Here is a 15,836-nt window from a genome sequence, read left to right as displayed (position 1 = left end):
CTACCCCCACTGATTACCTAATCTGTGTAAGACATGCTACCATACACTTGCATGTATTATTTTTATATTAACCTTATAAGTTAGGTTTTCTTAGTGCCATTTCACAGATGAGACAACTGAAGCTCAGAGTTCAGTAGCTTACACATGATCACATGAGTGATGCCAGGGAATTGCACCCGTGGCTGTTTCCCAGGCCCAGTTGCTCCCCTCTACTGGAAGGGAGGGAACCCTCCTTCCTTTTTATCTTGATACCCCTCATAATGCATTGTGTGAAGAACTGAACCTTTCTATATGTAATGAAAATACCTAGCATATGCCACAGCAGTGGTAACTCATAGTCAACTCTGAGATGTTGAAATAAGGCCCTACTAAAAATAAAGGCTTGAATTTTACAGTGACTTACTTTAAAAATGTTAATTAGAGGAAATTTTATGTTTTCCTTAAAAAAATATTCTAGAAAAGGAGTACTGCACTGAAAGTTACACAGAAGCCCATAGGAGAATAATAAGGATCTTTATAGAAAAAAGAACTACTGACATACAACACCTACATATGACTGCCAAAAATAAAGCAAAGGTCATTTCTTGTGATTTAGTAATGATGGAATAAATATGCAGTCTAGGTAATTGGAGTATAATAGTAGCCTGCTTTTTTACAATGGTTTTTAGGATGGCACCTATTTCCAAATAATTAAGAAAAGCACATTTGGAATTGACTGAATGAACAGAGATGTGCTCTTAAGATAATCGAGGTAGGGTTGTATATATTATTAGAAAGGCATGACTTAAGATAATCATAATCAATAGTACAATCATCGAGATTCCAAGATAGTGGCTGATTAAGTGGAAGCTACACTGACACTCTCCCAGGACCAAATTGGAATTACAACTAAAATATAGAAAAATCATGGTGAATAAACAACTGAAGACTAGCTGTAGAGGACCTTTATGACTAAGGACCTAAAGTGGAGACTGCATAGAGACCAGTAGGAATTGCAGAGGCACAAGGACTGGCTGGGCTCTCATAGACAACAGCTGAAAGTCTAGAGGGATAGTTCAATTGTGGGAGGTTTCCACTGAGATCTCTGGATCTAAACTGCAAGCTGGGATCCCCACCCCAGAGCACCAGAACTGAGATAGGTACCCACATAACATGGCTGTGCAAAGCAGCTGGGTTTATATCTCCCAGGGAAAGGTGGCAAGAAATGCAGGGACCCTCTTAAAGGGTCAAGGCACGAAGTTTTGTGTGTAGCCACTCAACTTGGACTCCGGAAGAGAGCGGGCAGAGGGGACCAGAGCCATGTGAGGGATCTAGGGTTGTGGGCTCTAGAGATAGAGCTCACAGGACACATGTCTGGATTCCTGTACTGAGTCATTCCCCTTTATGGCAGAAGACACCTTTTACAGACAGACATTTAACATCCAGGCAGCCTAGGGGGGAAGCAGTTGCCCAGCCCACTGGAAAACCTCTTACCCCACCCTGTGGAGTTTAGACCTTGCTGTGGTCTACAGCCTGAAGCTCATTAGGAGACTAAGAATAATAATCAGTCTTTGAGTGCTTTGAGTCTTTGCCTGATTTGCTTCTAGACCCAGGACTTGGAAAAGCAGACCTTGGTGCATGTGTTGGTCCTTTCCTAATGCACCCAGCCTCAGCAGAGGGAGCCACAAGCTGTGGATCACTGATAGATCAAAACAGGGTATCCAAGGCCAGTCACAAATAGCATCTGACAACGGCCTGCACCAGAGACCATCTAAAAGACTGGAAGACCTAGAAGATCTACCCAATACATAGAAACAGACCTGAACAGGCACCCAAAATGGGGAGACAAAAAACAAACCCCAAATGAAAGAACAAGAGAAGTCTCCAGAAGAAGAGCAAAATGAAATAGTCATAAGCAATCTATCAAATATAGAGTTCAGAGTACTGATCATAAGGATGCTCAACAGTATGAGAAAAGACTTGAAAACTATGAAGGAAATCAAGAATGACATAGTAGAAATTTTCAAAAAAACACTGAAAATAATAAACGGCAGATTAAGGGAAGTCGAGGATTGGATCAGGGTAGAAAAATATCACTCATTCAGAGATCCAAAAAGAAAAACTACTCAAAAACAGGAGGACAGTTTAAGGGAGCTGTGGGACAACATGAAAAGTAACAATAGTCGCATCATAGGACTACCAGAAGATGTAAAAAGTAAGCAAGGGTAAGAGAACATGTTTGAAGAAATAATGGCAGAAAACTTCCCTAACCTGGTTAAGGAAAAAGTCACACAAGTTCACGAGGCACAGAGAGTCCCAAGCAAGAAGAACCCAAAGAGAACCACACCCAGACACATTAATGTGCCCAAAATTCAAGACAGAGAGAATCTTAAAGACAGCAAGAGAAAAACAATCTGTTACCTATAAAGGAGCTCCTATAAGGCTGTCAGCTGATTTCTCATCAGAAACTCTACTGTCCAGAAGGAATAGCATGAAGTATTCAAGGTAATGAAAAGCAAGGATCTGAAACTAAGAATACTCTATCCAGCAAGGCTTTCATTCAAAATGGATGGTGAAATAAAGAGCTTCCCAAACAAAAAAGACTAAAGGAGTTTATCACCACCAAACCAGCATTGCAGGAAATGTTAAAGGAACTGGTATAGTAAGAAGTAGAAATAGAGAGAGAAACATAGGTATAAAGAATTAAAATGGCAATTGGTAAGTACCTATCAATAATAACTTTAAATATAAATGGATTAAATGCTTCAATCAAAAGACATAAGGTAGCTGAATGGATAAGAAAACATGACCCAAATATATGCTTTCTATAAGAGACCCATCTCAGAACAAAATCCACAGGCTGGAAAAAAACTTCTGGAGGACTTTAAAGCAGAGATCAACAGCAATACAGTCATAGTAGAGGACTTGAACACCCTACTGACTTCACTGGATAGACCTCAGACCAAAAATCAACAAGGAAACAATGGCTCTAAATGACACACTATATCAGATGGATTTAATAGACATTTACAGAACATTTCATACCAAAACTGTATAAATACATTCTTCTCAAGTGTACATAAGACGTTCTCAAAGAGAGACCACGTGTTAGTATTGAAAACAATTCTCTACAAGTTTAAGAATACTGCAATCATATCAAGCATGTTCTCAGACATTTATACCATGGAATGCCATGCAGCTGTGAAAAAGAATCCCTTACTCTTTGAGACAGCATGGTGGGACTTGGAGAGTATTGTGCTAAGGGAAATAAGCCTGTAAGAGAAAGACAAGCATCACATAATCTTACTCATATGGGGAATCTAATGAACAAAATTAACCAGTGAACAAAATAGATCCAGAGATATAGAAGCATGAAACAGACTGATGAATATCAGAGAGAAGGCAGGGTGGTGAGGTGGTAGGGAAGAGATTAACCAAAGAACTTATATGCATATATGCAGAACCCAGGGACACAGGCAATAGTGTGGTAAAGGCCTGGAGAGGGATGTGCAGGGTGGAGGGGATCAATGGTGGTGGTGGGGGGGGGGACATCTGTAATACTTTCAACAATAAAAATTTTTTAAAAAGTAGTACACTCATTTCTGAGCACTTATGATTTGTGCTGTAACTGGAGTTAGCAGTTTGTAATGAGCCTGTTCCAGGTTCTTGGCATGAAAATGACACTTGACCAAGACAGGTACATTTCACTTTTGCAGGTGTATATATGTTGCATTTACCTATCAGGTATTCATTCCTTAGTGGGAAAGAAATCGGTAGTTATGATAATTTTTCAGGCATTTACCCCAATTATTGAACTTATTGAGGCAAACCAAACCTTTCCTGAATATCATCATCATGTATACCAAGTCAATGAATTGTTTTTAGAGCTAGTTTTTCACCTTTTGATGATTTTTTTCTTTCTTCCCTTGTTTCTCTCTCTCTCTCTTAATCCTATTTCAAGTTCTGAAGAATTCCAGTAATTCTTCCTATTTTATAAAAAGAGTTACCCTGGGGCCAGAATTTGGTTTGTCAGTTTCTTGGAAAGACAGTTTGCACTTCAAGGTGATTTTGGATTGCTTCCTTTTCCAATGGACTTTGTTTTCTTGTCTCAAAATGCCCTTTCCATTCTGCCTTTGAACAAGTGTAAGGTTTCTCATTCTAAAGCAAATCCTGAATATATATATATATATATATATATATATATATATATATATATATATATATATAATAATAACATAGAATGTCATACTATTGCAGCCATTAAACTTGACGCAGAATACTTAATATCATAAGAAAGTGTCCACAATATCTTAATAAATGATAAAAGTTATAAAACATCCTATAAAGTATAATTCTAATTTTGCTTTAAAAATGCACATAACCGACTGAAAGACATATAACAAGTGTTTAGCTTTGATTATTTCTGGGGCTCTGGATTTGGGGCTGATTTTTATTTTCAGTGTTTGCATTTTCTAAATTTTCTCTAATGGACTTTGTTCAGGTGAGGATGGGCTGGGAGGAGGTCTGTGAGGGCATGCCAGGATCCCAGAAGCTATGGTGAGAGAGAAGCCTTGCATGCAGCCCAGCCTGGTGAGAGTCACTGAGGTGCGAATGGCAAAGGTGGGGCATTCAGTAGCTCGGTTGTACACAAACTTACCTGTTCATCATGTTGTTCAGAGGGACTTATATGTTTTTGAGTACAGGTTTAGGGAATCAACCTTGCTATAAGGTAGAGGCTGCTTTGTGTGAATTAGGAGCCTCTTTCTCTAGAGAAGTTATGCCATCTGTTGGAGAAGGCTTGTAATAATTACGTACACAGATCTGGGAATACTGAGGCAAACCCTGGAGTTGCCCAGTGCACAGCTGCAGGTACAATCCTGTGGAGGGCCCACCTCCATCCTCTGACCCAAACCCTTGGTGTGGATCTGGAAATCTGTACTTTTATATTATTATTTTTTGATCAAAACATTTTTTATGTTGGAACATTTCAAACACTATTACACCCAGAAATATGCACTTTTTAAAGCTCCAGATGATCCCAATTTCAAAATAGTTGTGCAGAAGAAAGGGCAACAGAGGCAAGGGGAAGATCAATCACAAAGTCAAAGGAAGGTGTTGAGTTTGTGCAAGTAAGTTTAGGGTTTTTTTTCCTAAGCAGAATGGAGATGCCTCAGTCTCTGGACAGAGGGTTGGGGTAATGAGATTACTCTCTGTGGTGGTATTTTCCCTCCTTCCCCTTCAAGAGAGGATTCCTTCCCCATAAGGACACAGACTTCCTCTCCTGACTATTAGTAGATTCCAGAACATTGGAACCCTCTCATCAGCTTAATTAACCTGCCCTCCTCCCAGCTTCTCCTCTGTCATTCAAGGCTACAGAAGAGGATGAAAAGGGAACGCTCTAGCAGTCAGACTCAACAGGCCCAGATCAAACCCAACATATCTCTGGTCTTAATTAAGCACAACACAGGACCCCCACCTCCCTAATCTCATAAAAGGTGGGCATCAGTCACACACAAATGGAAAGCTCAGATAAAGAAAGATGCAGCCCGAAGCACCCTGCACCACTGAAGGACCCAGGTCATCTTCACCCGTGCAGGAGGCCGGAGGAGGAGCCAGCGCTTCTGTTTAACTTTGGCTGAAAAAAGAATTTTGCCCATATGTACTGCTTTAACCATTGGAAGAATGACAGGTGACAAAAATGTGCTTCGAGATGTGTGGTTTGGACGAATTCCTACTTGCCTCACCTTGTATCAGGATGAGATAACTGAACAAGAGGCAGAACTATATTATTTGCTTTTGCCAAGAGTAAGTTACTTGATGTTGGTAACTGACAAAGTGAAGAAGCACTTTCAGAAGGTTATGAGACAAGAAGACATTAGTGAGATATGGTTTGAACATGAAGGCACACCACTGAAATGAGTTCTCCAGAAAAGGACCTTCTGCATTGTCCATCTAAAGACGCAGTTGAAGCTCATTTTATGTATTGTGTGAAAGAAGCTGATGCTCTAAAGCACAAAAGTCAAGTAATCAATGAAATGCAGAAAAAAGATCACAAGCAGCTCTGGATGGGATTACATAATGATAGATTTGACCAGTTTGGGGCCATCAATCAGAAACTCATGGAATATCCTGCAGAAGAAAATGGATTTCGTTACATCCTTTTTAGAATATCTTAGACAACGACTGAACAACTTTCATTCAGAAGCTTTTTTGTCCTGTGGCTACAGATGGACAATTGCACACATTAGGAGATTTCCTCAAAGAAGTTTGTCCTGCAAGATGGGGGAAAAAAGAATCAAGTGATGATTCATGGAATTGAGCCAATGTTGGAAACACCTCCACAGTGGCTGAGTGAACATCTGAGCTACCCGGATAATTTTCTCCATATTAGTATCATTCCCACAACCAACAGATTGAAGGACTGACTATTTGCTTGAACAGAATTGCCCTTACATAGGATTTACCATAGATTGTCACCTTTCTGCTTCAGTCAGTTTTGGTGGAGGCAACCTGACCAGAAACCCTGCTACAAGCCAAACAGGAAAAAGATTCCCTGTCTGATAAGGGCACTGGGGCTGGTCTTGCTTTGCATCACCACTGCTTTCCTCCACTGCCATCTTTAAACCTCAGCTGCGACAGGAAAGACTTTACAGGACCACTGCAAGTCTTGTTTTCTTGTAAAATACAATGAAGCCAAAACCTTTGGCCTAAGAAGAAAATGGAAATATGTGCCACTCAGTTTGTATTTCTGATTAACAAATAAACAGGGGTATTTCCTAAGGTGACCATGGTTGAAATTTAGCTTCAGGGAGTGGAAACATTGGTTTAATTTTCAAGAGAATTAGACTTAAGAAAGTAGAAGAGAAATTCTGTTATCAATAACTTGCAGCAATTTTTTATAAAAGATCAAATTACAGTAAACCCATCTTTCCTTAATGAAAATTTCCTATGTTTACAGTCTGTCTGTTGGTATGCAAGCAATCTTGTAACTTTGATAATGAACAGTGAGAGATTTTTAAATAAAGCTTCAAAATATGAAAAAAAGAGAAAAAAAGAAAAAGAAAGATGCAGCCCAACGTATGGGTAGAACTTGCCTGATGACCATACTGCCTTGGTTCTCATGGCATCTCAGATTGCACTTTCTTTGGGCATTTATCCTTATTGCTTACTGTTCTTTGTGACCATCTAGAATCTAATATATGTGGTTTAAAGGCACTATTTTGGCCCTGGCTGGTGCAGCTCAGTTGGCTGAGCATTGTCCCATGCACCAAAATGTCGCCAGCTCGATTCCTGGTTGGGGCACATGCACAGGTTGTGGGTTTGATCCCTGGTCAGGGTGAGTTCCAGAGGCAGCCAATTGATGTTTCTCTTTCACATAGATTTATCTCTCTCTCTCCCTCTCACTTCCTCTCTCTAAAAAAATCAATTAAAAGAACACATATGAAGCCACTATTTTGGCCTATTATATGTTTGCAAATAAAATCATGTGTCTACTTGACTCTTCTTTAGATGCTGCTGTCTCTAGCCAAAGCCAGACTCCTTCACATTGGGGTTGAATTTCATCCTTGTGGTGCTCAGAGCTGGCTCAGCCTTCCATGTGCTCATCCCCATCCCATTGGTTCTGCTCTCTTTTCTTGCTCAGTATGCTAAACTACTGCCTACCTGCCGACTCTCTTCTCTGCTTTGTTATTCTGCCTACTGGCTGTGGTTTCAGATAAGACCTAAACAAGATTGAAAATTATCTCCTAAATAAAGATCCACGTCAGATAACAAATCTTACTATTCTCCTTAATAGGTTTGGGAGAATTATATATTTGAAGGTCATTCAATTCAAATACATACTAAACACTTAGCAGCCCCACTCTCCCCTCTTTCAGTACCTTACTCCCTCTTTTGAAACACCATAAGCACCCCAGAGGCAGACCTATCATCTGGTATTCACAAGGTTGTTCAAGGAAGTCAGGGTTTGGAGGTGCCCCTCCATAATATCCAGCCAAGTAACTATGTCCCTTCCAATTAGGACCATCCTTCTGCCTACCCCTCAGGGCCTGAGCCATGGGTGTCAGACCCCAGGCCATTCAGGGACAGTGAATAAAGAATATGAGAAAAAAAAAGAGAGGAAGGTTGAAAGAAGAGAAGGGAACAAGTCTGATCTGGGCAGCGTGAGAGGAAACTTGGCCTGCATATCAAGAGCTGTGCTTTATCTCTGCTGGATCAGTTTCTTCAGACTGATATGGTTGGAATACATAATCCTAAAAACTATTTTTTTCTAAAATTGGATTAAGGGAAAGAAGATGGGGAAAAGAAATAATAGATATGTTGGAAGGTATTCACATAGAAAATGTTTCAAGTGCTTCTTTAGAACCTGACAAAGAAACTGAGCAGCTATCTCAGAAATGTTTCCTAAATGCAAATTATGCAAACTTGGGTCAGAGAACCCCTGGAGGGGGGTTAAAAATGTACTTTATTTTGAGGGAATCTAAAGTATATCACTGTAATTATATTTCGGTTCATTTCTACAAATACCTTGTAACTGTAGGATGATTGATTTTACAATTATGTTGACACCTAGTGGTGGAGAATTTTATTTCCGTTAAAAGGTTGGAGAAAATTTGTTCTGGTATTTAATATCCACTAGACTAGAGCTTCTTCATTTTATCTAACTCCAATCCCTTACTATAAATTTATGTTGAATTCCAAACCCAGAAATTTGAAGGGAAATAACTCAAATTTAATTTGGATTAAAAACTAGTGTGAGCAATGCCTTCTAATTCCAAGAATGTGAGAGAAAGTGAAACTGGACAATGAATGGATTCAGGAGACCTGTCACTAATTGAACCAATTAAGCAGAGACAAGATTGACTCATATATGAGCGTTTATTCCAATATTGCTGGCAATATGGGAGAGCAGGAGGTCATCCATGAAAATCTGCTCTACTGGCCCCCATAAGGCAGTTGCTTAGGTTGGTAGAAGGACAAAGATTACACGGGAAAGTAAGAATTACAGGCATGGGGAAGTAGGCAAGGTATAATGCTAACAGGTTACAGGCAATGAGGGCTGGAGGTCGAAAAGGGTGGGTGCCTCCAGGACTCCATTGTTTTGGGAATAAGGCTGTTAATCTTCCCAGGATGATAGGCAGCTCTGGGAACTGGAGAATGGACCACATTCTAAATTTAACTCCCATGTCCTAGGGCATACAACTCTCAACCAGGTCAGAATGTGCTTTCTTTAATCAGAACAGAACAATCACAGTTTATAGAGCATGATTAACGTTTCTTATAACTATAGCTAAAAATTATGGTTAACAGAACATGATTAATATTTTTGCCCCTAACAAAAGCAACATAAGCTACATTTGATTGTCTATATCTGAAAATGTGGCAAGAATTTCATTTTTATAAGTAAAAAATAAGCATTATTTCTATGATCTACAGTAGAAGGTGATAAGCTTTAAAATGAATTAGGTCTCTGAGGTATTTGTTAAGAGAAATGGCTTTATAATTGTTGGTAAAATAAAATTTGTTCTGGTATTTAATTCCAAACCCAGAAATTTGAAGGGAAATAACTCAAATTTAATTTGGAATAAAAACTAGTGTGAGCAGTGCCTTCTAATTCCAAGAATGTGAGAGAAAGTGAAACTGGACAACGAATGGATTTTGTTGGACAACGAATGGACAACCTCTGAAGTAGGTTTAATGTATACACTTAAGTAACATTTTTCACATTACCTGTGTCCAGTTTTAATTTTTTTATTTATATATGTACCTGAAGGACTATTTGATGTTTTCTCCATTATGTATTCATTTTGTATCTAGTATTATGAGCTTACTTTTAGAGTAAATGGGTGTGAGATTGAGAAAATGATGGAAGGAGCTGACTTACTTGTTCTTGGCAATGATTGTACACATGGGTTGCAATCCACTTTTAAATGGACTCATGGAAAAAGCACAGATTGTAATTAAAACAAGTTGACATTTGGGTCACGTATCTTATAAATCTGTGATTGGTGATATGAAAATTAACCTCAGTAGGTAGTCACATCCGTTGAGGTTACAAAGATCAATGAGAAGAGAATGGTGTTATACCTAAGCTAAATATGTTGCAGGTGTTTGAAGACTGTTTTTGCCTTGTAGGTGTGCATTTATATTACATTGGGGGAGAGGTCTATGCTGAGTGTGTGAGTGACAGCAGCATCTTTGTCCAGAGCCGGAACTGCAATTATCAACATGGTTTCCACCCAGCCACTGTCTGCAAGATCCCCAGTGGTTGCAGCCTCAAGATCTTCAACAACCAGCTCTTTGCTCAGCTACTTGCTCAGTCAGTTCACCATGGATTTGAAGTCGTCTATGAGTTAACTAAGATGTGCACTATCCGGATGAGTTTTGTTAAGGTAAGGAGTGCTTGCTTCCAGATTGTAAGATGGAAAATGAAAAACAAAAAAGACATTCTTTGGTTGGTATGGCAGTTACACAGCCAGTTCTAGTAGACAGCAGGTTTTTTGGGAAGTCTATTTAATTGTTTTTAGGAAGAGCTCCTCTGTGAGTATAATCTCTCGTTTAGCAATTATAAAATTCTTGAAGATAACACTTTTGAAGGAAAAACAACTTAAAGTAGTTATTTTATTTTAGTGCAGAAGATAAAATGACAGTAATACTTATATAAGACGCAATGCTACAGAGATATTTCCATCCCTCAAATTGTCAAGCACGATTGTAACTTAATAAATGTTGATGAATTTGCTTGAATGAAATTAAAGACTCTTCTAACTCTTAGAAAGCATGCAGGCAAATGAAAGAGGTAATATTTATAAATAAGCTACAAAACATAACTGACTCTAATACATGACACTGTAAATTAAGTGCTTTCATAAAAGCATAAACAAATTGGGTTAGAAACATGGTGGGTATGAGTAATTCTGAGAGAGTAGTAATGTTCTGTTTATGAATACTTATTAAATTTCTCAAATTAGATCTTATTAAAGTTGATGTGAAGGTTGGAGAACTAAGGAAGTTACAGCTGGATTTGCACATTGAAGTTAAAAGCTTCAGTTTCAACATCTACTGTTTCATCTCTTGTAAAGTGATTGCAAATAATTATAATATTTCAAGGTGTTAGCTTATTTATCAAAGTACCTGGGTATATTGACACAATTTTCACATTTTCAAATATCCATCCAAGGAATCGGTATGGCTTGTTCTAGGTGTTTTTCAAAGTAAATTTTATTAGTCCTTTATAATTACCATGAAAAAGAATTGTCCCTTTTTTCTGTACTTAAATTGTTTTTATTGTATTTTTAATTTTACTAATTTAAAAAAATCAAGAATACAGTTTCCAATTTTAAAAAATGGCTTCTTGAAACCATTTCTCTTTTGTTATGACAAAGCAGTTTTATTCAGTTTTACTGGTAAGCTGTGAAAAACATCTTTACATTGTAAAAAAATTAACACCTAGAAATTCTTTTTAATTTCTGGTGCTTTAGACTCAGCAGAGGGCATTAAATTGCCATTAACAAATGATCATTTAAATTGAACGGTTAGCCTGGCTGGGCGTGGCTCAGTGGTTGAGTGTAGACCTAAGATCCAGGCGATCAGGGTTCGATTCCCGGTCAGGGCACATGCCCGGGTTGCGGGTTCAATTCCCAGTCGGGGGCGTGCAGGAGACAGCTGATCAATGACTCTCTCATCGTTGATGTTTCTCTCTCTCTTTCTCTCTCTCTCCCTTTCCTTTCCTCTCTCTGAAATCAATAAAGATATTTTAAAAAATAAAAATAAAAATAAATAATTGAACGGTTATTTTTCCAGCTCTTTGTTTTTAAAATTAGGATGAAATGCCAGTATCTCAGAGGTAATTATTTCACTATAATATATACTTGCATAGAAATCTGATTTTCCTAAAATCAACTAGACATATTTATTAGATATTCAACATTTAAATCATAAAGCTGCACAATTCACAGAAAACAAACTATTACTAATATTGCAGGGACTTTTAAAAAAATCCTTAGCAAATATAACTGCAGATGATCAGTTTAAAAGAATTTAAAAGCTCTCATCAGATGAAAAAAAAGGGATGGGGGGTGATGGATCTTAACTAAACTTATTGTGGTAATCATTTTGCAGTATATACATATACCAAATCATTATGTTGTATACCTAAAACTGATACAATGTTGTATATCAATTATATCTCAATAAAACGGGGGGAAAAGACAGTACAAACAAAAAGAATATAAAATATTTCATTAATAATTTCATATTGATTACATATTGATATAATATTTTGGATATACTGGGTTGAGTAAAACACAGTATTAGAATTTTTAAAAAATAAAATTGAAATAAATTATAGATGACTAAACACTAGTGACTACTATTGGAGGGTGATAGACTAGATCATATTTAAGGTCTCTTTCAGCTCTAATTTTTACTAATCCTAAAACTCATTTCATCAGTCAACAAATATTTGTTGAGCACCTATCATGTGCCAGGCCAGGCACCATTCTAGGAATTGGAATACATCAGTGATTACACAGAGACCTCTGCCCTCATAAAGTCAATATTGTAGAAGGAGAGGCAGACAATAAACAAGTATAATAAAGAATTTGAGTGTAAAGAGAAAATGTAGAGCAAGGTAAAGGAAATTGGAGTGCTGGGGAAGGGGTAGATTGCAAGTTTGAACAAGGTGGTCAGGGGAGGTCTCACTGAAGAGATGAAATATGAGCAAAGACTTGAATGACACAAGAGAGTTAATCATAAGGATATCTGGGGGAAGAGCAGTAGACACACAGGGAAGGGCAAGCCCTACAGCAAGAAGCAAGAACATGCCTAGGAATTTGTAGAAGCAAGGAGACTGATGTGACTGGAGCGTAATGAGTGAGGGGCAGGTGAGATCAGAACAGTAACAGAACCAGATCAGTGCTTTGTAAGCCACTGCGAGGGTTTTGGCTTTTACTCTAAAGAGAAGGGGATCCATTGCAGGGATTTGAGCAGAGGATTTTCATGATCTGATTTAGGCTTTTTTTTTTTTTTTTTTAATATATCTTTATTGATTTCAGAGAGAGGAAAGGAGAGGGAGAGAGAGAGATAGAAACATCAATGATGAGAGAGTCATTGATCAAGCCCACAACTGAGGCATGTGCCCTGACCGGGAATCAAACCCTGATGGCCTGGATCCTAGGTCGAAGCTCAACCGCTGAGCCACACCTGGCCGGGCTGATTTAAGCTTTTAAAGGATCCTTCTGGCTGCTGTGTGGAGGACACATATTATACAGGCATGGTTGGAAGTAGGGGGACCAGTTAGGAGGCTATAGCAATATTCAGATGAGAGAGGATGGTTGCTCCCACTAGGAGAGTTCCAATGGAAGTGGTGAGAAGAGGAAGGATCTGAATGTGAAGGTCGATTTGATGTGTGGTATGAGAAAAAGAGAGAAATTAGAGGAAGTTGCCTTCAACCAAGATGGAGAAGATGCTGGTGGCTCAGGTTTGGACATAAGACTAAGAGTTCCATTTTAGTGATAATAACTTTGAGATGTTTGTCACACATCCAAGCAGATACTGAGTAGGCAGTTAGATGTACAAGTTAGTCTGGACTTGCAGAGAGAATGCTGGGGTGGATATGTAAATTTGGGAATTGTCAGCATATGGACAGAATTGAACTCCATGAGCCTGGATGAGATCACCAACAGTCTGAGTTTAAACAGAGAAGATAAGGGGTTCCAGGATGGGGTCCTGGGACACTTCAATGTTAAAATATAGTGGAGAATAGAAAGAACCAGCAAAGAAAACTTAGAATGTGCAACCAGCAAAGTAGTAGTAAAACCAAGAAAGAAAGATCCTTTGTAAGCCAAAGTAGAAAGTACATTGAGGAGGAGAGGGGATGAACTAAAGCAAGTACTGCCCAAGTGACATGAAGACTGAAAGCTGACCATTAATTTGAGCAATATAAAGGGTTTTATCTATCTTGACAGGAAAAATATTGTTGAAATGCTGAGGTGAAGTGCTTATTAGAATGCATTTAAGGGAGAATGGAAGAAGAGGAATTGACAGCCAGTGCAGATGACTCTTTTTTAAAGCTTTTCCTAGAAAGGGGATCAAAGATATAGGACAGTAATCTGTGGTGGTTGTCAGGCCAAGAGAAGTATTTTGAAGACGGGTGATATTTCAGCATGTTTGTACTTTGATGGGAATGATCCAATAGAAAGAAAAAGTTTGCAGGAGAGAATGTGGAGAGCTTCTGGAATGCTGTCCCCAGAAAGGTGAGTGAGTTTTATGCACAAGTGAATCATGCACAAGTGGATGGCTTATTTGGAAACGTAGATAATCTATAGTAAGATCTTTGGGTACAGGTGCTGTGGAAATTCTCTTCTGATTGCTTCATTTCTCTCATTAAACTAGGAAAGAAGAAAATCTGTTGTAAGCATGCTGGGGGGAGTAGGTGAAGGAGTGGGGGAAATGGGAGAGTAAATGGACTGGGGGAGTGTGCTATGATTTCCAAGTAGCATCAAAGGTCCACTTGAAGTTTCTGGTCATAAATGTAAAGTGTGATCAGGCAGCATGGTGTTTGAAATCCAAATTTTAAATAACTCTATAGAGAATCATTGTTCCCAATAACAAAACTAATTTGCTTGACTAGATCTCTCCTCATTTTAAAAATAACTTCTCATGCAGATAAAAACATACAAACTTATTTATCTATTTATTTATTCGCTGGCTCTTCTATAAATGGTAATAAACAAGAAATTGCAAAAAGTGAGCAGAGAGAGAGGAGGAACAAACTTTGTTAATCAATCCTGAAAAATCAAGAACACCCTCTAGTTCTTTCTTTACAAGTTTCAGATCCATCTTTGGTATGTAGCTACCATTTTGTGCAAAACACTGTCTTTAGTCTTAAAGGGGTGAATGTAAGGCCAAATTACTTTCCTTGTAGAAGGGATAATGACTTGTCAGTGTTTCTGATGTGACTGGAGCCCAACCATGTCTAGGTCCATGTATTTAGTTGTGAACTCAAAGAGAAGCATTGATTTGGACTCATCTTAGAGTATCTGATTGATGCAAAAGTACTTACAGGAAGGTGGAGTTTATGTTCTCTAAGGTCTCAGGAGCTATTCTGTGTGTGTGCTAGGTGTGCACAGCGCTCTGTCTTGTGCCTCTGGAGGCTGACTGTAAAGTCTGACACTCACTCTTGGCTCCACTCTTGCTTTTCAGGGTTGGGGAGCTGAGTACCATCGCCAGGATGTCACGAGCACCCCCTGCTGGATTGAGATTCATCTTCATGGTCCACTGCAGTGGCTGGACAAAGTTCTGACTCAAATGGGCTCTCCACATAACCCAATTTCTTCAGTGTCTTAAGAGGTCTTAATCCATGTTTCTATAGAATTGATGCTGTTGCAGGCAGTGGCTTATATCATTTCAGATTTGCAATTAACTAAAGTGTCTAAGTATATGTGTAAATACATATAATATATACTATTCATCTATTTTATCACCATTTATTTTGTGCTTTCTAGTTAACCTGATGCCAGTACAATACAATTAGGAAAGTAGATTTTTCATGACTATGATGTAAGAAGCAGCAGCTTCTTCTGTGGGAGGAAACAAACAGAGGCAACTCTGTCAATAGTATTTGAAGAGTGTTGGCAGAATAAAACGCATCTTTAGTCAGCCAAGTTATTATAAGTCATGTTGCATGGCCTACCAGAAAAATACTAAAACTGTTTATATAGTAAAAGTCGAGTACTAGCAGCATTAGAGTAAATAACACTTTTAGACAAAATGAGGCAACCAAACCCATATAATTTAAATGATTTCACTTTTAGTGCTATTGGCAAGAAAAAAAATCAAGCTTGTATAATCAATTA

At 38.4% G+C, this 15,836-nt stretch overlaps 1 protein-coding gene and 1 pseudogene across 15 annotated transcripts in view; both read left to right on the top strand.

Annotated features, from left to right (window-relative positions):
- Positions 1-15,362, top strand: part of SMAD9 (SMAD family member 9) — an 82,820-nt gene extending 67,458 nt beyond the window's left edge. For all 15 annotated transcript variants that reach the window (XM_087814378.1, XM_016197256.2, XM_087814375.1 and 12 more), the window contains 2 exons: positions 10,114-10,370; positions 15,184-15,362. In XM_087814378.1, coding sequence (XP_087670504.1) covers positions 10,114-10,370; positions 15,184-15,327 — 401 coding nt within the window. In that variant the 3' untranslated portion in view covers positions 15,328-15,362. The remainder of the gene's footprint in view (positions 1-10,113; positions 10,371-15,183) is intronic.
- On the top strand, positions 4,613-8,093 carry LOC107525163 (autophagy protein 5 pseudogene; annotated as a pseudogene).
- Positions 15,363-15,836: the final 474 nt, after the last annotated feature.

The sequence above is a fragment of the Miniopterus natalensis genome, chromosome 2 (genome assembly GCF_054644295.1).
Source record: "Miniopterus natalensis isolate mMinNat1 chromosome 2, mMinNat1.hap1, whole genome shotgun sequence".
NCBI classification, from domain to species: domain Eukaryota; kingdom Metazoa; phylum Chordata; class Mammalia; order Chiroptera; family Miniopteridae; genus Miniopterus; species Miniopterus natalensis.
Note: the sequence above shows the minus strand (reverse complement) of the source record. Positions and strands in the feature narration are given on the sequence as shown.